Here is a 23,793-nt window from a genome sequence, read left to right as displayed (position 1 = left end):
GATTGTTTTGGTGGCAGGAGAATGCATAGTAGCGAATATACTTTCAACGTCTGAAATGTGTTTTATTCTACTCACACAATTAAATGAATAGTTGGGATATAAAATTCTAGGTTGGAAACAGTTGTGTCTTTGAATTTTGAAGGCATTTTTCCATTGGTTTCTTATCAGTGTTGTTGATAAGTCTGAAGCCCTATTTGTATGTGACCTGTTTTATATCTCTGGAATTCTGTAGGATCTTCTCTTTGATTCCAAAATCATGCAATTTTACTTTGATGTGCATTGCTTCGTCTCTGTGTTAGCCCCTGTGTTGGCCACTCTCAACAACCTATATGAGCTGTCTAACTTTGAAAACTAGTATCTTTTAATTCTGGGAATTTTTACTTATTTTTACTGTGGTAAAACATACATAACATAAAATTTATAGTTTTAACCATTTTTTCCCCAGCTTTATCAAGATATAATTGACATATAACGATTTCCTAGTGTGCAATTCAGTGGCATTAAGTATATTGACAGTGTTGTGCAACCATCCCCACTGTCCATTCCAGAACTTTTTTGTCATCACAAGCAGAACAATAACTCCCCATTCTCACCTCCCTCCAGCCCCTGGCAGCTGCCATTCTTCTTTCTCTCTCTGAATTTGACTGTTCTCAATACCTCATATAAGTGGAATCATACAATATCTTTTCTTTTTTATCTGGCTTATTTGACTTAGCATAATGTTTTCAAGGTTCACCAGTGTTGTAGCACACGTGAACCTTGGAGCCGAGGAAATGTCAATTTCCTTTTTAAAGCCAAATAATACTCCATTGTGTGTGTGTGTGTGTGTGTGTATACACACACTACATTTGTTTGTCCATTTATCTCTTAGTGGACATTTGGGTTGTTTCCACTTTTGACTGTTGTGAATAGTGCTGCTATATGAACATTGGTTCACGTATCAGTTTGAGTCCCTGCTTTCACTTCTTTCAGGTATGTACCTAGGAGTAGAATTGCTGAATCTTGGGGTAGTTCTGTGTTTAACTTTTTGAGGAACTGTTTTCCACAGTGGCTGCACCATTTTACAGTCCCACTAGCAAGACGTAAGGGTTCTAGTTTCTCCACATTCTTGCCAATGGGTATTATCTGTTTTGGGAAATGTTTTTGATTTAAAACAATTGTTGATTTCTTATCCTCCATTTTCTTTGAGCTCTGGTCATTTAGTCTTTGGACATTTTATTGCCTTTGCTTTTGGTGTCAAATCCAAAAAATCATTGCTAAGACCAATGTCAAGGGGCTTACTTTCTATGGTTTTTTCTAGGAGTTATATGGTTTCAGGTCTCACTTTCAACTCTTTATTCTATTTTGAGTTGATTTTTGTGTATGATATAAGATAGTGTGCAGTTTTATTGTTTTGCATGTAGCTGTCCAGTTTTCCTAGCACCATTTACTGGAGAGACTCTCTTTTCCCCATTGTATATTCTTAGCTCCCTTGTCAAAAATTAATTGTCCACATATGCATGAGTTTGTTTCTAGGCTCTTTTCTCTTCCATTGATCTCTGTGTCTGGTTTTATGCCAATACCGTACAGGTTTGATTACTATAGCTTTGTTAGATAGTTTGAAATAAAGTGTGATGCTTCCAGTTTTGTTCTTCTTTCTCTAGATTGCTTTGGCTATTTAGAGTCTTCTCTGGTTCTGTACAAATTTAGGATTGTTTTTTCTGTTTCTGTGAAGTATGCCATTGGAATTTTGATAGGGATTATATTCAGTCTGTAGGTTGCTTTGGGTAGTTTGTGAAGTTTTTCCAGTTCATGAGCATGAATATCTTTCCATTTATTTGTGTGTTTCATCACTGTCTTAGTTTTCAGTATATTGATCTTTTACTTCTTTGGTTAAATTTATTCCTAAGTATTTTAATTCTTTTTGATGCTGTTGAAAATGGGATTGTTTTCTTAATTTCTTTTTCCAGTAGTTTGTTGTTAGTGTGTAGACACACAACTGAATTCTGTACCTTGATTTTATATCCTGCAATTTTACTTTTGTTTTATTAGTTCTGAGAGATTTTTGGTGGAGTCTTTGAGGTTTTCTATAGATAATATCATGTTATCTATAAGTAGAGACAGTTATACTCTACTCTTCTGACTTGGTTGCCTTTTGTTTCTTTTTCTTGCCTGATAGCTCTGGCTAGGACTACCAGTACTATGTGGAATAAAAGCGAGAGTGGGCATCCGTGTCTTCTTCATGATTTTAGAGGAAAAGCTTTTAGCTTTTCACCACTGAGTAGGATGTTAGCTGTGGGCTTGTCAGTTTTGTCATTTTAAAAACATTTCCAGTTAAAAAGAAAATTCCAGTGTATCCTCTTAGTTTCATCATATGTAGATGGAGATTTCCAGGAAGGGCTATCCATTTCAGAAGTGTTGACGTGTTCATTTTCCACATGTTCAGACAGTTCTTAGACCAGAGTACAAATTGTTCTTGCAGTAGGTGCTGGGTTTTAATTATGATTTTTTTCTTCCTTTTGAGAATGTGTAGATATAGAAAAAGGCTTTCTAAATAATTCTACCTTTTATTTGTGATTTTAAAGTAGCATGGAACTGTAGGACATACTTCAAAACACCAGTAAAAATAATCTGTATAAAATAGAACAAAATAGATAACATACCAGACTACTAAAAGCCAATATTGCAAACACTACAGTGTTAAATGCACTTTGAGTCTCACCTTCAAACTCAAGATTCTCCAGGATGAAACCTGTGTAGTGAAGTGTATAGTAATCTCTCACCATCTGTGGCTGCGTCAACTCATTTTTATATTTCAAAAACAAATTGTAAAGCCTTAATCATTTACGTATGTACGGTTCAACCTTAGAGAAAAACCTAAGCAATTATTGTTTGCTTTGCACCACATGAGTTGGTCTGTGGGTCAGTGTAGAAAGGGTTTTTTCGTTGGTGTTTCATGTTTTTCTTCCACCTTTGTCAATACACAGAAGACTACACCCGAGAAAAAAATTCTAGGTCAGATTTCCACAGCACATTTTCTTGTATGACCAGAAGTGATTCATGAGATAGGTTTTAATGCTGAGTACATTTATTTTTGTACTTATTTTTGTCTTCATTTTAGAATTTCTCTTCCTCCTCTTAAAAAAAAATCTATATATACACAATATATGTGCCTGTGATTTTACTCTTCAAGTTTTGTGAGACTTTGGTTTTCCCAGCCTTATTATTTTTCAGGAACCAATGTAATCCTCAACAAAAGGGATCTCTTATTGCAGTGTTTTGGAGGGTGGGGGAGTGCAGTTTCCTCCCCCCAGGATTCATTTGGCAGTGTCTGGAGACATTTTTGGTCGTCGCCGCTTTGGGTGGGGGTGCTACTGGCATCAAATGGTAGAGGCCAGGGATGTTGCTAAATATCCTGCAGTCCACAGGACAGCTCACCACAACAGAGAACTCTCTAGCCCAAAATGTCAGTAGTGCTGGGTTTGAGAAATTCTTTTGTGTATGTTAAACTCCTTCTATCTTTAAATCCTATACCTTTCTACTTCCTTTTTCCATACTCTACTGATCCTTTAAGGTCAAGCTTAAAGTCCCACTTTGTCCTGAAACTTTTTCTTAATGGCTCTAACCCTACGTTTCATGTTTCTTTTCTCTAGGTTCTGTTGTACCATCATTAAAATCTCTGTGGTTTATGATGTCTTATTTTTGTTTGTTTATTGTCTGTATATCTTGTTTTCCAAACCAGTTTTGTTAGTCAAGGAAGTCAGGGATCAATGTCTTATATTTCTCCTGGGTTTTCTAACTGCTGTTGATCCTAATGTTATAGTGTGAGTTGGTAGAATGAAAAATGAGCCCAGGGCCTACCTATGCTCTGGCAAATGTGGGAGTGAAAGAGTGGACAAATCCCTGTCGATGGCAGTTTGGAATTGGTATCTAATGGACTGTGGAGGAAGTGATAGCAGCAGTGGTAGAAGTGATGAGGAGAGTAGATCCACCGCAGCCATTAAGCTAGTGCTATTTAAAAAACCCAGTACTCCCTGAATTCTGAATTGGCTGTATAAGCCTGAGCCATGTTGTTAGAGGTGTTATCTTTGTTTGGTACAGCTGCCTGTGTGGAAGGGAAAGGGTCAGTGTTGGTCTATTAATAAACTTTTGAAAGATTCTCAACAAGGGGTCAAAGGTTAGCTAAGAATTAAGCATAAATCAGGTTAACCAGAACACACTATTTCTTGAACTTTCTTTTTAATTGGAAGGGAGAGGTGGGAGAGTGGAGGAAAGTAACTTGAATCTTTAGACATATTAGAATCTTTATCATGAATATACAGCTTGCCAGAAGAGAAACCCAAGTTTGCACTGAAGTATTATCTGAATGTTTGTGTTACCTGTTGAGACTTTCTTTTGCATCTGATTGGATCCTTTTGAAAAATTTACTTTCAGTGGCAAATACTTTTCCCTTCAGAATTTGTGTCAGAACTTCATTGCTTTGGAGCAGGTACCATGCAGTCTTCAGATATGAGTTTCTGAACAAGAAAATGTGTAACATTTCAAAGGTAATTTCATGATAGGAGCGATTAGACAAACTCTTTAGCGTCACTTTAACATTGATATAAAAGCAATTTTTATTTTTGAAGCAGTCAGTACAAAATGAGAATCTAAAAGTTATGTTCCTACTTATGTCACATGATTTACTTTTTCCGTAATGCCATGAGAGTAAGAAAAAAGACCAGTTTAAGGGGGCGGGGGTAGTCGTTCTTGACTGGGGACAGTTTTTGTCTCTGAGGGAACATTTGGCAGCGTTTGGAGACATTTATTGTGGTCACAACTTTTGGGAGTGGGGGTTGGGTGCTACTGACTTCTAGTGTTTAGAGGCCAGAGATGCTGCTCAACATCCTTCAGTACACAGGACAGCCCCCTATGGGAGACAGTGATCTAACTCACAGTGTTAGTGGTGCCGAAGTTGAGGAACTCCAGGATGAGGCATGCATTAGGACTTACACACAAAAGAAATGTCTTGTGGCTAGTAAACATGTTAAAATATTCAGCTTTACTAGCAATAAATGAAATGCAAATTAAAATTTTTCTATCAAATTGACAGAAGTTTTGAAAGATGATGATACTCGAATGAAACAGGTGTTTCTATACTGATGGCGCTATAATGTGGTACAGCATTTCTGAGGGGCTTTTAAAAGTGTTGATCAAAAGTCTTGATACTTCAAACTTTTGACTCAATAATTCCACTTAGAGAAATCTATCCTAGGATAATAAAGTTTATTATTACAAAGTTTATTATTAGGATATTAACCACAATTATTTTTAATTGTAATGAGCTGAAAGCAAACCTGAGTTATTATTATTGTTTTTTAATAGTGGCTGTTAAATAATGATGCAACCATATGATGCAAATTAAGTCTTACTTTCAAATGCTGTTTGTCCCCTAAGGATACCCATGGTGAATAAGGTGGAGAAACAAAGGGATAATAGACTAGGATACCAAATTTTAGTAAATAAGTAGAATAGAATAAAATTAGCAAAAAATACACTAAAATATACTTCAGTGATGATCACTGGGTAGACTATGGACAATTTTTATTTTGTTTCTATCTTTCTCTAATTTCTAATTTTTTGTAGTGACTGTGCTATTGGTATAACCAGCAAAGAGAAAAAAAGACAGCCCTTTAAGTTTTGAACTCCAGTAAAATTTTATAGTAGTCCTATCATTTCTCAGACTGTTTACTTAATAGTCTTGTCCTTTCCCATATACTAAGTTTCAGTTTATGCGTGGGTCTGTTTCTGGGCTCTTTCCTCCACTGATATATTTTAATGTTTGCTCAATTAATCAATAAAATGTACTATGATATGGTATAATAATGCAAAAGAAATGTTCTCTTGATTGGGACCCCACTTATAGAGGTTTTCTGAGCTTATAATTTGTATTTTAAAATTAGTTCTTAAAAAACATTTTCGTGATTTTTGTGTAAGCAATTCACAGTATGTTCTTATTTTTGCCAGTCCTTCACTCACTTAATTCAATGTTGAGATTAAATTTACTTGTTTTTGTTTGTTCCAGTGATGTGATTGACTGAATTCTATGATACTTTGTCTGCTGGTTCAAATAGCTGTCTTTTGAAGGTTGTGTTTTATAAACCTTGTGTGAATGATCAGCCCCATTAAATTTATGTTTTTACTTTGCAGATACCTCTTGGTTAGAACCTATGATATATACCTTTTAAAGGACAAAAGATCTTGAAAGTAATAGCTGAAAGCAAAAGAATAAAGGAGAAATTAACTTTGTTTTGCTATTTAACAGATAGAAGACAAGAAACCTTTACTAGTCTTTGTAAGCATTATAGCTTCTGTGTTAAGAACTTAGGGTATGGAGTCATTCTGACTGTCCACTTAAAGTTCTAAGTGTGAACTTGGGCCAGTTTCTAATAAGCTTTTTAAAATTGGCTAGTAACATCTCCCTAGTTAGGTTGAGGGATAGAGTCGAAATGAAATGTTTTAAAAGTGCTAAGAATAGGGCTTAGCACATAATAGACTTTCAGCTGGAAATAGCTTATTTTAAAGTTTTTTGTCAGGGTTTTGGATTTTGTTTGGGTCAAGAGTTGGGAGAATTGGATGGAACCAGATCGGATTTTGTGAATCAGATTGATGAGGCATGGTGTGTGCTACTGAACAAAGACTTATTCTTACTACTACTTAGACAGATCTTAATTTCTGTTAGCATTAGTCATAGTAAATTCTGTATCTGTGCTTTGTGTTCAAGAATTGTAAAGCTACATGGTATTATATTTTTTTAATTTTTTGCTTGTAGGATTCAGTGGTCCCAATTTAAAGGCTATTTTATTTTCAAACTGGAGAAAGTGATGGATGATTTCAGAACTTCAGCTCCGGAACCAAGAGGTCCTCCCAACCCTAATGTCGAATATATTCCCTTTGATGAAATGAAGGAAAGAATACTGAAAATTGTCACTGGATTTAATGGGTATGCACTTAATACTATTTTAAGGTTTAATTTTTAGCAGAACATTACAGATTTTTCTTTGTCTTAATGTGTTTGGTTGTTTGATAACTGATTATCCATTAGAATAAATTCTGTCTTTCTAGTAACATGTATAGTAGTTACTGATTTTCAGCTTACACGTATTTAAAATATTTACAACTGTTGGCATTCAGATTTTACGTGAGTATGACAGTGGAAATGTTCATTTATCAGGAAATATTTTAATGTTTTTTCTTTCCGTTTTATATCTGGTATTGTAAATTCTTATTCTTTGTATAGAACATGTAAATCATTTGAGATAAGTCATATTTCTTTTAAAATGAAAAAAGACAATTTATGAAAGTATGCTACTTGGTGATTTCTTATTTAAAAAATTTTTTTTGAGTCCTTCACCAAAAAGTAACATTTTTAGCCCTTTGTAAAACATTGCACTGAAAAAGATACTCTGCACTAAAATAAAACTCATCTTTTAAAAAATGTTGCTGTGTCTCATATTCTGTGTCATTTTAAATACTTTCTTTTTAGAATGTTGTATTTTTAGGGTTTCGTTTCTTGAAGAGAAGTAATATTGGTGAAGTTGAATTGTTCAGTGTTTAGTTTGGCGTTAACACTTCGGAGTGTGGGGTGACAATACCAAATTTAGTGAATTGTGGATATGTTAACTGTGAATTCATATCTGGGGCAGATTTTATTTGAAGGGGTTTCACTTGTGAGTATTTTTAGATAGCATAAATAGTCTCTTCTTCAGATGTTTAATCACATAGGATTTGCAGCAAGATAATATAATTCAGTCAACTCTTTGTTATTTGTCTTGTTCCCCTGTTTTTAAGTTTAGGCATTTTGCTTAAAACATCAAATCCCTGTGCTTTGGTTTCAGGTCTGTTACTAAAATATTTTGGGAGGGGGTGTAGAAATTACAGCTTTATCTTTGAGGTTCATCAATTATAGTTACCCCTGAGGATTTGGGATGAGCACCAGACTTACTTTCACTGTGTACCCTGTTGTACTGTTGAAAATTATTTAACCATATGCATGTATTTCCTTATTATTACTATTTAATTTTTTTAAGTGCATACCCAGAAGTCACATGCTATGTATTAGAAGTATGTTGCATAAGATTTACTATTGAACTGAATGTGTCCAGGAGAAGAGGATATTTATAAATAGTGCGTAGATAGATAGTACTTAGGTATTATGGTGACTCATCTTTTATTTCAATAAATTATGGCTACCATTTAAAAATGAGAGTTAAGGTGAAATAGGTCAGATTATACCACTGCTTGTGAATGTTACGCTAATTTACTTATGATTCTAAATTGGTAATACCGTTTTCAGTTCTTTAAAATTAAGTTGGATTAGACACAGATATGTAGGTTATTTAATAAATATAAATTTCTAATTTCTTAATCTGTAAAACAGGTTAATTGACCTTCTCAAAATAACCTGAACAATCATTAAATGTCTAAACATACTTAAACATAATTGCTTTTAAAACATTTTTTTATCTTGAACCATCAGTATTTTGAACTTGTATTTTTTAAATTTGAGTTTTCAAAGTGGCAGTTTATAAATCATCTTCCCTAATCAGGTAGAATGCAAGTCTTTATCAGGGATACGTTAATATTTTTCATTTTTAAATTTAACCTTTTTTGTATTATATATTGGTACATTGAAACACGTCTGTGATCTTTTTCAATTTCATGTTTTGAATATACATAAACTAGTAGTTGTTTTTAAAAAAAGTTTTCCTAGGAGGCGTGGGTAGAAGTGGCATTTTTTTCTTTTTCAACCAGTTTGAGTGTCTGTCCTTTCTAGTATACCTCTCCCACTATTTGTATTAGATCATCTTTTAAATTACAAAAGTGATATATGTTCATAGTTTTAAGGAGAGCCCCAAATGTTATAGGAGTACATAAAGGAAAGAATCAAAGTAGGATCACATTACATGCTAGTTGTATTTTCCTTTTAGAAGAGTTTTGGAATCTTCTCTATATCAGTATATTTACGGCTTTTCTTTTGTTTGTCTATTTATTTGAAATGGCTGCATTATTTTCTATTATATGAGCAGGTTGTAATTCATTTTACCCCATCCCCGTTGGTGGTAGGCATTGATTTTTTTGGCTGTTACAAGTAGTGCTTGTAGTGGACATCCTTGTACATACCTTTTTGTGTTGATGAATGTTATGTATTGATTATATGTATCGATTGTTTCCCCTTTTTTTAACTTGTAGAAATGGAATTGCTAGATTAGAGTGTATGCACACTTAAAATTTTTATTGATACTTCCAAATTGACCTCACAAAATGTGGTCATTTATGCTTTTGTGTGTATGTAAGTGCAGTTTGTGTAATTCTTCAGTATTTTTGTGTGTATGTGCATGGATTTTTTTCTTTGATTGCAAGTGAAATTGAACATCTTTCTCTGTCCTTATTGGCTCTTGTATGAATTGTGATTTCATATCCTTTTTTCGTTTTTCTTATCTTTTGGCGATTTTCTAATTGGTAAGTTTATTTTGTTGTTTTGGTTTTGCTTTTAATTTGCTCTGTGTTAAATGCTGCATAGTATTTTGCCATGAAAAAAGGTTATTCATTTTCTAAAATTATTCTAGTATATTGTCATCATACACATTTTTCCTCCTTGAAGCGGAAATTGTCCATTCACTTGTTTGCTTATTTCCTGAGCTGTAAGATTCTGGAGAGTAGGGGTAACTGTCTTTTCCAAACAAGCCTAGAGCAGTGAATGCCCGAACACAGGGTTCTCAAACAAACAAGTACTGAATAAGTGAGTGAAAGGAAGAAGAGCACGCTTCTGTGCCTATATTTTGTTTAACAGGGCATGGTACATACAATTACATAGTCAAATGCTTAAATTCTTTTTTCTAAATTTAGTTAGTTATATTTTCTTGTCCTTTTAAAATTACTTTTGGACTTTAAAATTTTATAGGAGAAGATGGATTGATTATAGCTACTCTCCAGAACTGAAGTTACAGTTTCTTAGATGAGAAACACCAAAAATTAAAACTAACAAAATCAGAAACTTAAATGAGATGATGGATTAAAAGATATTTGTTGCCGTTTTGTGCCCTCTGCTTGGGCTTATAATGAACAAGAATCTATGGGCTTACTCAAACCAAGGCTATTTATGAAAATCCTCTTCCTATCATAGACACCATGAATATAATTTAGAAACTGCAAGTAGCTAGAAATTAATTCCTATAATGGGACACAAAGAGGGAATTTTGAAGGGTACAGAGAATGTAACTTACATTCCTAGTAGTTTTAAAAAGACTTTTTTGTGTCCTCTGAATTACTTAGAATGGAAGAATACTGTAAAAGTATAAATCACTTAAGTCTTGCCCCTCCTTTGATGGTGGTGTTAGACCTAAGACCCCTCTAAAATAAGCAGCACGTTTCACTTAGTGTGGGTAGCACTAAAATAACATGGCTGTTTATTTGTGAGGGAGTCTGGAAAAAGTGCACAACCATTTAATAACTAAAAATCTTTGTTAAATCATCTCTTAGGCAGGTATAGTCACAACTGAGGAGTGCTTATCATCTTTTGGCTTGATAGTCTTTCTGACTGTTGCATTTTTTACTCTGAAGTTATTTTAATATACATGATTAACCAGATTTTGCGTAGTCCTGAAAACTTTCACATGATTGTTTTATATGTGTGTTCATGCACACGGACATGTCTCGTAAGTTTCTGCACCTGAGAGCTTGCCTCTTCATACTTGTTTTAAAGGTCATAGATGAGATTTTTATACTCTTAAATCTGGATTGTAAATATAAAACACATGCTCCTTTTTTGATTTTGTGTTGGTTCGCCATTATTCAGGGATAAGAGAGTGGGTTCTAGCCTTTTGTTACTTAGTTCTCTTTTCTCTCAACTATTTTATTGCTTGCTGGATTTTCTGCTCCTTGGTTGGTTGGGAAAAATAGAGGTTTTGCATTTTTTGTTAAGTATTTGTGTCACTGTTTGTTGGGTGTATTGAATCTATTAGTTAAAATGTATTTATTTCTGTTTTCTTCACTCCCTTTTCTTCTCTTAGCATAACTAGTTGAGAATCAGAATTATTGAGTAGCCTTTCCTCCTACTCTACTCCCCTCCTTGTCTCGTCTCCTCATATGGCTTGGTGTGATGTTCTAATAAAATTTTTAAAATTGAAAGATAGGAACTAGCAGAAATCTAATTTTTTCTTGACATTTTTATTTGATGCAAGTAAAATAATTCAGACTACTCTAGGCACTATGCAAGATAGTTAACTTGATTAAAAGCATTGACAATCGTTGTAGGTTTATTTTGGAATGGGGAATGACACAGATATTAGTTTACTTATATTAGTTTAAAACTAGGTTAGTTACAGTTATTGAAAGAGGCTAATTCTTCATTTTCTTAATTTTTTATACTTGTCATTTCACAATGACATTTTCAGTAGATCCCAGAATTTCTGACATTTGATTCAGAATTTCTGACGTTTGATTTGAGGTATAAAATACACACATATGAATATTTATATATGTGTATATTTATGCAAATGTCAAAGCCTGTGTACAGAAAGAGCACACTGCTTTAAAGGTAATATCACAGATTGCAGTGGTATTTCTGGCTTTCGCAGTTCATAAGAGCAAACAAAACGGAACCCGTTCAGCCTTGGATAACTGAGAGACATTTAAGTTAGTTTCCACCTAAAAAGTTCAGGTCTGACTTCAGTAATTCTGTTAACTAAGGCATAGTATAAATGTGGCCATTAATAGTCAGAAAATGAAGACGTAGTAAAGCACATCTTTATGCATAAAACAAAAGTGAATTGGCTGTTTTAGCATTTTTCTTAATAGGATGTCTGATTTTATGATTATCTCTCTAGTTTTTTTACTCTAATGATCTGTGTTATACTTTATATTCCGTTATCTTTTTCATGAGGAAAATTGCACATACAATACAGAATAAGGTAGTCACTTATCTGATTTTTTTTAATCTTAGACTGTAAATGAAATGTACATTTCTTTTTTTTATTTTCTGAATGCTTTTTTTTCCAGCTGAATACCTTGGTTATATATTCAGAATATTTGCACATTTTGTTGATTAGACATTTAGACAGATTAAGATAAATTTTAGTCAAAGTATAGTCTAATCTCAGATTAAAATATGGTGGGAAATTATTCCTTTAGGGCTTACTTTAGTGTTTAAAATTTCTGTCTTTTAAAAAATAGCATTGAATTACTATTTTATGCTTAGATGTCTTTCTCTGGTGTTCAGTAGCTTTTCTTGATATTTGAATTCCCATAGCTTTTAGATATATAAGATTTGACAATTTTTTTTAAACTAGTAAATGGGGACAGAGTACAGTAAAATTAAGATACATAACTAATGTAAAATGTGTGATCCTATTTAATCAGAGTTAGTTGTTTTCCTTGGGATTAAAAGGAATATTTTTAGAGACAAAGATACTTTTTAATTTTGTTTCTCTGTAGTTGGTTTTTGGAGCGTTTGTGCCTCCCCACAATCTCATTAAATAATAGATGGAATCAGGATGAAGGTAGAAACTAAGATTTATTGAACACTTTATAAAATATTTCAGGTGCTGTTAAGTGGTTTCTATATATTATGTCATGTTTAGTCTTCATGACACATGTGAGAAGTGTACTTTCAGAATCCCTGTTTTCTAGATAAGAACGTGAAGACATAAGAGGTAAATTCACTTTGGGCAAGGTCTCCCAGTGGGCTAGCCAGTGTTTTTTTTTTTTAACCACACTACTCTATAATTTGTACATTAAAAGTGGACTCGTTGACAGGGGCCGTCGTGGTGGCTAAGTTCACGCACTCTGCTTCGGACCAGAGTTCAGAGGCTCGGATCCTGGACGTAGGCTTACAGACCGCTCATCAAGCAGTGCTGTGGTGCTGTCCCACATACAACAAAATAGAGGGAGATGGGCACAGATGTTAGCTCAGGGACAACCTTCCTCACACACACACACACAAAAGTGGACTGGTTGACAGTTTTCTGTAGTGTTTCTGAGTAATACCATTTGAAAGGACCTGTTAACCTTTGGATGCTTTACTTAATTATGTGGTTTGGTTTTGTTTTTTCCCAAGTTTTATTGGATTTTCTAGGTATACTTTTTTTTTTTAATGCTAGCTAGGCATGTCTTTTTAAAAAGCTTTTTTTAGTTCCCTATATAATCTTAGTTTTTCATCTTATTCTGTGGGCACAAAAGATAATATATTGCAGAGTAAACTGCATGTATTTTATTTGAAACAACGAAGAATACTTTTCTACTAAGTTATTTATTTTACAGTGTACCTCTGCTAATGAACATCCTTCCTCCATTCTCCAAAATTTGGGGATTCTGGTTCAGACTTTTCATTGAGAGTGGGTGGTATGCATTTTTTCTTCTTAGCACATGTGTCTTTGGCCACATTTTTATTGGAAAAAGCCTTAATATTTTCAGGAGTTAAATAAACTATTTTATGTGCTGTGTCCAATGGAAGAGTAATAGCAGGCAAACTGTCATAGAGTTGTACCAGGGCTTCATGTTGGATTTGTTTATCTGATTTATTCTTATGCTTCCTTTTAAAGACCTACCTCAAATTAAGCTTCATGCTTGCTTCCCTGGCATATAGTTTATTCTGTTGTTATAGCACTGTGTACACAATTTTATTAGCATTTGTTTTTGTATTTGTAATTATTTACATGTCTATCTGCTTGGCTATTAAGTTTTTCTAGCTTTATAGTAGGTTCTCATATTTATATAAAAGGTTAAAAAATACAAACTGTAAAGAGACCTTTTAATGCAGTTCTCAAAATTATATTAGTATTTTCAGTGGTTACTTTTATTTACCAGTAATGTTTTATTCATGAATTTTAGCCTGTCCATTGAGGAAGGGAAGTGTTGTGTGACATTTTAGTGCCATCTATTGGACACTTGGTAAAATGACTTTAAAAGCTGTTGAAAATGTCTAAGACAGTAAGTAAACTGATTTTATCATTGGCTATTATTTCTGTTACACGCTATGCAACATAGTACAGTTTTTCCCCTAAAAGCAGTATTAATTTTCACCAACACATACAGTGTTAATAATTGGCACAGTTCCTAAAGAAAATTAGCCAAATCATATACTGTAAACATTGTTAAATAGAAGTTACTCATCTTTTAAAGGTAATTTTAATTTAAGAGAAAATACTAGTTTTTGGTGTTTTTTGAAAGAAATTTAGTTAGAGGAAGAGACATAAGTAGACAATATCTGTTTAAGTATTTGCCCGTTAGGTACTGTTTGAATATTCTTAACACTAGCTGCTATTTTTGAATAAATTATAAACTTTTAATTACAGAATCACTGTGAGGTAATTAATGAGGGAATAGCATAGGTGGTGTGTGTGTGTAAGGTTTGGAGAGTAGTGAGCGAGAAGAAGGGCTGTGGTGCAGGTACACCACTAATACTCTGAAATCACGTTGTTCACATAAATTACATATTGAACATAATATATGTGAAGAGATCCTGCCCTTAAGAAGCTTTCAAATATGAACAAAGACAATTTGGAAAGTAATGTTGTTTATTATATATGTAGTTTGGAAAAGTGCTTAAATTTTTTTTTCAACGGAGTTAACAGCTGTCTTGCATATTAGCTGTGGGTTTCCAAGTATGAATTGTCTCTATAGGAATGAACAAAACGGATGTGTTAGCTTACTGTTTCACTGTTAGTAATGTTGTTAGCGTGCCTTGTGCTTCTCTCATCCATTTTAAAAAATTCTTAGTTTTGACAGTATACTTCACTCTGAATAGATTTTCAAAAGCAAGGAAGAGAGTATTTTTTCTCAGAAACCCAAAGGAATTTCCTATAACTGTCATGAACATCAAAGAAGTTATGTATTTCTAACTGCGTCTGGATATTTGTGATATCAGGCAAACATTTCATCTTTAGTTAGTGCCCAGTCTTTTGTCAGAACGATAGTTTTCTGACTTTTAGGTTTTGATGCTACCTGAGAATTCTCAAGATTGATTCTTGGTCTCTCAAATAAGTAAAATGTTTGTTTTTATATGAATAACATTTACTTTTTACCTTTTCAAAATTTGTTATAAATCTTATACTGACTTTGTAAGAACATAATAATATTGATGCTAAGAATATAAGAACTAAATGTAGGTTTTCCAATTAGAAAATAAAGTTATGATTTTAATATGTGTGGTATAGTGGAAAGGAGAACATAGGATTTGAAATTAGAGAAACTAGGTTTGAGTCCTGGCAGTGTTACTCAGTAGCTGCTTTACCTTGTGTGGGGGGAGAGTGTTTTGTCAAACTGCCTATAATCTAGTAAAGAACTTTGCGAATGCTAACTCTGATAATTTCAGGCTTTGTAATTCTCTTTCTAAGAAGAATAGATTGCATGGCACATACTTAGTCTGAAGTTTGTGTTTGTACTTTTACCTGCATTTGTCCTATCTAATCTCATGTTTGCTGTTCTGATTGTAATTCTGAGGAACGCTAACAGTATGTGAGATCATTTTTATATTTATGAAATGATTTTAGTTCCAGCTTAGGTCACTTTTGTATTTGCTGTCATCAAATGAACATTTGATTACGGTTGACGTATTTGGTAAAGTAAGGGAAAGTAAGGAGCTTTGAGTATGTTTGTTGTGAGTATTTTAAGTTTGATGAAACGTAGATTGTATATAAAGTTGTAATTATGGAGCAAAGACGTATTTATAATACTTTTCATTGGAATCATTTGTCTTATTTTGTCCAGTAACAAAGTGTTTGTAGTTTTATTTGAACACTGGAAAGAAGTCTTTGTATGCAAGAGAATACTTGAGGAAAAGTTTCTGTATTAAAATAACTTTATTATTATTTGTATTCTTTCGCTTGTAAACTTAAAATTGAATCTTCAGAATTGAGAATGTTGAAATTTTTTCTTGGTCAGTTTTGAAGCTTTTTGTTAGTTTTGATGTTCTTTTTTATTTTTAAGGCAAGGAAGAGAAAATTGTTTTCTTGTTAAATAAAAAGACAGGTGTGCTTATTCTGTTGCCTGTTTTTAAGTGACTCAGCCATTCATTCCCCTATTGTAGCATTTCCTTTTATAGGTTAACACATGGGTGACTAGATAAAGCTTTAAATAGCAAGTTTAATAATGTTGCTAATTCTCTTGATAATTAATGACCTCAAACTATAAAATTATATTCTTTTGCAGTATCCCTTTTACTATTCAGCGACTATGTGAATTGCTAACAGATCCAAGGAGAAACTATACAGGAACAGACAAATTTCTCAGAGGAGTAGAAAAGGTATTTATTTTATCATTGGAATTATATTAAACCTAGCATAATAGATTTCAGAGAAGAACATTGAGTAAGATCTGGTTCAGGCACCTTTTGTTGAAAGAGGTTTTCTCAGCCTACCTGAAGTTTTTCCTAAATTATTTTCCGAGTTGTGTTCTAAGTTTGAAGGAGAGATTTTAATAGGAGGGGCAGAGGAGGGCTTGTGATCAGTTAAGTTTGGGGAAAAGCAGATTATTGTTTCTTGGAAATTCATTGTATACCTCAATATTATTAAAGGTTCTATGGAGTTTTATAGTTGACATTTTAACTTTAATAGAGTGTTTTGCACACTTGTTAACCCACAGAATTCACTTATTTGGTTCTGGAATTGAGGGACAAAACTTTGGTAAAACACTGATGCACATCATTTAAATTAGATACTGAGAGAGATACGGGTCAGATTTAAGAATGAGAGAGGGCCAGCCCCCGTGGCCTAGTGGTTAAGTTCAGTGCACTCTGCTTCAGTGGCCCAGGTTCAGTTCCCAGGCATGGAGCTACACCACTCATCTGTCAGTGACCATGCTGTGGTGACGGCTCAACATACAAAAAGAGAAAGATTGGCCATCGGTGTTAGCTTGGGGTGAAACTTCTCAGCAAAAAAAGAGAGAATGAGGGAAGCATTAGGTTTTTTGTGAGTGAGGGGGATGTTAGTAATGAGGAAAGGGCATTCTGAACAAAGGAAACAACGTGGTGAACAAAGACATTGAGGTGTTTGAGGGAATGAAAAGTAAGAAGTTTACTTGTCTGGAATGAAGAACTAATGAAGGAGCCCCATGGGAACCAAGATTGGACCAATGGGTTGCTAATTCTCTCAGCTGGTGATTGAACCTAAAACAGAGTCCAGTGTTCATTTTAAGGTTCTAATTCAAATTCAATTTATTTTACCCTTGGAGCAGGAATCCAAACTATTTAGTGATTTGCAGTAGACCTTAGGGCCTTGCTGGATTACTATGTTTTGCTGAGCTTCCCTGCCCTCAGTTTAATGAGATTTCTGAAGGGCAAGGAATTGAGATGGTTCATCAGTACTTATTTCTCAGCTCAGGGACTTTAATAAGTGCACTTTGGTGGCCTTTGGATGGAGAGGCAGTGTTACAGTAGTCATATCGGGGTGGCCCTGCCTTCAGATCAGGGCTGCAGTGTTTCATAGTTGGATAACCATGGACCAGTTACTTAACCCAAAGTCTCAGTTTCCTCATCTGTAAAATGTGGATAATAATAGGGTGTGAGGGGGAGTAAATGTAAAGCACTTACTCTGGCACGCAGCAAACTTTGAGTGGTTGTTGACAATAAAGTTTTTACCAGGATGATTATATTATAAAAAAGGTTTGAGTCTCTTTCCTTGGGGTATATATTGCTACACATCAAGCCTTGGATTGGGTACTGCTCCATCATACTTGGCCTAAATACTACAATCTCTAAATATCTCGATGATTCAATCTAAAATGAGAGAGTATGGTTCCACTCTATTACATATAATGATGTGAAGGCTTCAGATTAACTAGAGTAAAAAAAATAAGACTGGGAAAAAAATAAATGGTTTAGTAGGATATTAGATTTTGATCTTTTGTTATTGTTTTAGTTTTTCTTGTTTGATTGGAAGTTTTCATTTTTAACCTTTATTTTCAGTTTTAGTAAAATTGGAATAAATGGAAACTTAACCTATCAGGGTGATTTTTAAGAAATTAAAACAAATGATTCAACTTTATGTTGTAGTACTTTTCCTCATATTAAATCACCAATTTTCATTATTGCAGAATGTGATGGTTGTTAGCTGTGTTTATCCTTCTTCAGAGTAAGTATTGAGATTTTTCTGTTCCTGGTATATTGTACTTATTACATCGTTTCTAATATGTTAGTCTTAAAATAGGTTGCATTTATTTTATATGTAATTAAAAGGGATAACATTGATAAGTACTTGTGAATCTATTAACCAGTCCCCAGAGTAGAATATTACTGGTAATATTACTTATATGTTTTTGTAGTAAAGAGATTTGGATTAAAGAGATTGGTGATTTACTGTAATCTTAACATTGTTGGATTCATGTACTGTTGGAGCGCTCAGGGCCCTGGGATCCCATCCTAGGTACCTTTCCAGGGCATCTCTAGGGCATAACTCCTAGGTTTGGAAAGCTGCTTGATGACGTTCCTCTTCATGATGGAAAAGTATTTCCAGTTGTCAAGATTTATGTAGCAAGTTAAGATGTCAGTTTAGGGCATAGTCCTTGCCACTGTTGACATTTTGTTATGAGTGGATATCCTGGAAAGAATTACAGGAGGTTTAGCAGTGTCCTCGCCTCTACCCACTGGATGCCAGTAGTGTGCCTCTCTTGCCCTGAAAAATGTCTTCAGACTTGCCAAATGTCCCCGGGGGATACAGGGTTGGGGAAGGGTGGTTGTGAGAAAGTTGTTGCCCCCCCTTTAGAAACATTGGTTTAAGGTTAAAATATCTCAGATTTCATAGACAATAGCGGTGAAATTGTTTTTAGAACTCTTTCAAGAATAAGATACTGAGATAATTCCATAATTATGTTATTTCTCAAAGAAGTCATTTTCTTTGGTTCTGTGAGAGTGAAAGATCTTACAGACTTGTGATTCTTAATCAAAATTAAAGAAGTAAAGCATCGATAACAATGTTTTATTCTTTGCTCATAGGAAAAACAATTCTAATAGTTTAAATCGAATGAATGGTGTTATGTTTCCTGGAAATTCACCAAGTTATACTGAGAGGTGAGATTATTGATTTTTAATATCCTAAGAGTTTGCATTTTCCTAATTTTGAGTAGCAGGTTCAATAGATTTTTTAAAAAATTGGACATTTTTAAGGAGTGTATAGGATATAGTAAACAGAATTAGTTAATTTAGTAACCCACGGATCTGAAAGTCAAAATTTCAGCAAAAACTTCGGTGATGTGTTCATGTAAACAACCTTGGGAGGGATGACTTTTTACAAAAATGGGAAAATGATGTTCATTTATCTTACCGTAGGTCTAATATAAATGGGCCTGGAACACCTAGGCCACTTAATCGACCAAAGGTTTCTTTGTCAGTCCCCATGACAACAAATGGCTTGCCTGAGAGCACAGACAGCAAAGAGTCAAACTTAGAGCAAAATGAGGACAAAAATCACAGGTTTGTATGTGATTTATATTTAATAACAGAAAATGTTTTCATGTTTTGTAAAATGTTAACATTGATTGATGGTTTTTAGCACTCATTTACAGTTTAGAATTGTTTTGAGGGATAGAACAAGGTTTTGTTGTGGTTATAGGAGCTATGGCTTCTGTTTGCAGCATTAGTACATGCTGACGATGGATATAGAAAAGGCTTAAAATTGCTAATTTGGGGAGATCCTATTTATAGTAGACTCTTAAGAAAGTAAAGTTGTCATGATACCTTTAATTTCTGGTTTTTGGAAGTTACTTGAAAAGGGAAAAGCTATTTGTAAATGAGTTGAAATTTTGTAAGTAATTTCTCATTGTAGATCATAAAAAGAAACCTTATATCCCATCTCAAAAAGAGAAAGTCTTAAAGAAAGACCATGTATGTCCATATGGAAGACTTATTGTTTTATTATAAAAGGACATTTAACTTACTGATGATTTGAACAGAAAGGTCATATGACTTGCTGACTAGTCCTAGTGGAGAATATTCATTAAGCAGTTGACGTTTCCTCAAAATTATTCTTTTGTGTTTTTCTTTGCCCAGATGTTACAATTTAACTTTGACAGTGAAATACAATTAAAAAAATTTAGACCTTAAAAATGAGAATGTAGAAGTTGAAGAAAACCATTTTATTAATGACGCTTTAAAAAAACATTTACAGTGACTCTGCGACATCTGAATCAGAAGGTTCCTCAGTGAGCCCTATAAAAAATAAACATCCAGATGAAGATGCTGTGGAAGCGGAGGGGCACGAGGTAAAAAGACTCAGGTTTGACAAAGAAAGTGAAGTCAGAGAGATGGCCAGTCAAACATCTGCCAGTGAAATTTCTTCAGTTATGGTAGAAGGAACAGAAGCATCATCTTCATCTCAGGATAAAGATAAAGAAAGTAGTTGTACCAGGCAGCACTGTACTGAAGAGGATGAAGAAGAGGATGAAGAGGAAGAAGAAGGTATTTAGAGACCATCTGTAAAAGGGTGGAGTAAGGAGATCCTCAAATTCTTGTACTTCATTTTTGCGTGAAAGAATTTAACATAATGGAACTCCTTATAATTCTGATGTTGGGCTTTTCTCCTACCTGTATGTAGTTGCTGCTGAGTTTCAGGGGATATGATTTGAACTGTAGAATATCAGAATTCATGAAACTTAACTGTGGAGGTATTTTGAAAATAAAATTTAACTACAACAACATTTGCTTATTTTTAGAGTCTTTTATGACATCAAGAGAAATGATCCCAGAAAGAAAAAATCAAGAAAAAGAATCTGATGATGCCTTAACTGTGAATGAAGAGACTTCTGAGGAAAGTAATCAAATGGAGGAATCTGATCTGACTCAAGCTGAGAAAGATTTATGTTCTGAAGGTAGTGAAAATACAGGCTCTGTAAGTAGTGGTTCTGATTGCCATGAAACAGAAGCATTAGTAGGATCCAATTCCAGTAAAACTGGAGAGATTCTCTCAGAATCATCCATGGAAAATGATGACGAAGCCACAGAAGTCACAGATGAACCAATGGAACAAGACTAACTATTTAGAAACATTTAGATGCAGTATTTTACATACAGTTCTGGTTTTACACTGTATAAAACTTTTATGTAATAAAGTGGACCTTTAGTTTTACAAGAGAAGCAGGTTGTAAAATAAAGTACTTTATGGGATAAATCCTGAAAGAGTTGTACATGTAAGAACTGTGAATATCAGCTCCTCTGGGTCCTGCTTACCGCTGACTTTTTTTTGGTCTGGTCAAATCAGTGGTTTGTGTATAGATTTTTTTTTTTTTAAATTTAGAATTAAAGTTTTTAAACTGGAAGGTAATAATTATAATTTTGAAAACCTTTTGGAGATTATCACGTTTAGTTGATATATATGCAAGAAAGCTTTTTGTCTTGTCCCTTTCTGACAGCTCTAGCAGTTTTCATATTTTGGTCATAGTTTCAACATTTTAACATGTGAATTATAGGGTTTCATGCTGGTTTCCAGATTTTATTGTTTGACTATGTACAATGGAACTTTAAGTCATATATACATATATATATATTATTCTAAGGGGGGAAATGTTATATTTTTCTGTTTCTATAAGAGATGAATACAGTGGATACTTTTTCTATTGATAATGATTGAGTTCACCTCTTTCAGAAGACAGTTTCTTTCTCTTCTGAGTAATTCAAATAAAATCTGGCCCTTGTGAAACCCTGGAAATCTTAAGTCTGTTGAAATACCAGGTTAAACACATTCCAAGAGATCTGTTCAAACTAAAATTCTTTTGTATACTTCTGAGGTGCCTGAGAAAAAGACTTCATTATTTATGAGAAAATGTGCTTTATCTTGGAAATTGTGTTCAAATGTAGCTTACTGTTTTGTAGAATGAATGCTCATAAAAGCTGATGTGAGACCATCTCAGAAGAACTGGGCGAGTCCTTGACCTTTCGCTTGCTTTTCTGAACATTGTGAATATTACACATTTCTTTCTAAATTATTCTAGAGTATGCAAATGTCAATGATATGAAACACCACTGTACTGGAAGATTAATATATTACTTTAGTAATGTACCAGAGCTGAATGACTGAAGCTTTAGGGTCCATAGAAACCACCATAATTTGTATGACATTTTGAAGTGAATTAAATATTTTTGAACATGCTTCTTCGACAGCCAGTGTTATATTTTTCAGATCAACACAAAGCACAATGATTACTCTAAACTCAATATTTTCAAATTCACATATTTAAAGTCATGCAAGCTGCAACTTCCCTGTCAAAATTACTGGCTGCCAAATTTATACTTGTTTCTTCAGCTGTACCTTTTGATATTTAGAATTTTTAAATTTCTGTAAAGTAGATTTTGTAGAATGTAATGTGTTCACTGCCTTTGTGAAGCGGTATATAATTGTATAATTTCTGTGTGTAAACTGAATGCTTGGGCTTTCAATACAGTATTCATATAAAGCAATAAATATTAATGTTATGAAATATTTGAGTACATTTTTATCAAAATAGAATCCCTTTTTTAGTTTCAGATACCTGAAGTACACAGATGAACTTATAAAACTGATGCAAACATTTTCTGACACTGTATCATATGCTTTGGGGTGATTTGGGCGGCAACCACAAGTTTTGCATTTTGTTTTGACTACTTAAATTACTATAACTAAAAATACAGAAATGATTTGGCTCCATTTATGTTTGTAGGGTAATATACTACTGACTGACTTGACTGCCAGGTTCACAGCAGCTGGATGATATATTTATGAATATGTCTAATAGTTGAAATAAAAACTGAATATTGATTTATTGTACCCAAGAGGGGAGAAAAATCACACATTGTAAATTTTTTTTTTAATTTTGCAAAAAATGTTAAAATGAAGCAAATTTTAAATGTGACATTCATTTCTGGTGACCTATTACTTGACTTTGTTGAGGGATATTTTTGCCAATGAGAACAGATTTTAAACATTTTAAGTTTAGAAATTTTGAAATTTTCTTTAGAATATTTATGAAATTGTTGTCAATAAACCTTTTCTTTCAGATCTTGTGACCTTTTGATATTTTTTATTTTAATTGTGCCATGGACCATTTGTAAACAAATCGATTTACTTTTGTTGGTTATAAGTTGAAGATTTAGCATCATGACTTTAAGGTCTGTGGTTTTATTTGTAAACTTGCAATTGCTCTTTTTGCAAGGGCAAAAGTATTTCTTTATTAAATAAAGTACAATAATGGTGAATGTACCAAAATGCCATCACTTAACTCTATGAGAGATCTGCATTTTAATCTATAGTTTAATAGTTTTAATATTTATTAGCTATTCATATGTTGATCATAGATCAAACTTGTTGCTGTTTATACAGATAATTGTAGAATGCTCATGGAATATCTTCTTTAGGATAGGTGGAACCCTTCTGTAGTTAAACTGGGAAACCTTGTTGAGCTGGTTGAAGATAGTGATGCCCATTTGAAAGTAAATTTACGCAGGTATGAATAGGTGCACTCATAGAGACTTTGCTTCAGGAAAATGTCAGTTCTAACGATAACTGATAAGAGATGTGAATTTTTTAAAAGGCTGATTTTAGGCACATTTTGTTAACATACATCAGCAGAGTCATATTAGAAGATCTGAATGAACAATCACGACCTCAGTGATTAAAAATATTATTTTCCTTTTTGGCCTTGAGCAGATTGTTTACCTGTTAGACTCTAGACTCTGAACCCAGCATATAAAAAGAATTCGAAATGCTGATGACGCAAGTGAGACTATATATGTAAAATGTTTTTAGCACTTTTCCCTTTTAAAAAGTAAAAACAGATTATCCTCGTGTATTTTAAAAATATCTTTTCAGTTCT

General features: G+C 33.6%; 1 protein-coding gene across 3 annotated transcripts in view; it reads left to right on the top strand.

Annotated features, from left to right (window-relative positions):
* PPP4R2 (protein phosphatase 4 regulatory subunit 2) overlaps window positions 1-23,180 on the top strand; it is a 49,141-nt gene extending 25,961 nt beyond the window's left edge. For 2 of the 3 annotated variants that reach the window (XM_046667767.1, XM_046667772.1), the window contains exons 3-9: window positions 6,791-6,961; window positions 16,168-16,261; window positions 18,049-18,086; window positions 18,947-19,021; window positions 19,280-19,423; window positions 20,118-20,407; window positions 20,662-23,180. In XM_046667767.1, coding sequence (XP_046523723.1) covers window positions 6,791-6,961; window positions 16,168-16,261; window positions 18,049-18,086; window positions 18,947-19,021; window positions 19,280-19,423; window positions 20,118-20,407; window positions 20,662-20,981 — 1,132 coding nt within the window. In that variant the 3' untranslated portion in view covers window positions 20,982-23,180. Of the gene's footprint in view, window positions 1-4,412; window positions 4,527-6,790; window positions 6,962-16,167; window positions 16,262-18,048; window positions 18,087-18,946; window positions 19,022-19,279; window positions 19,424-20,117; window positions 20,408-20,661 lie in introns of those variants that run through there. The other variant, XM_046667776.1, reaches the window with a different exon arrangement.
* Window positions 23,181-23,793: the final 613 nt, after the last annotated feature.

This window comes from Equus quagga, chromosome 1 (genome assembly GCF_021613505.1).
Source record: "Equus quagga isolate Etosha38 chromosome 1, UCLA_HA_Equagga_1.0, whole genome shotgun sequence".
NCBI classification, from domain to species: Eukaryota; Metazoa; Chordata; class Mammalia; order Perissodactyla; family Equidae; genus Equus; species Equus quagga.
This window is presented reverse-complemented; position numbering and strand designations above follow the sequence as displayed.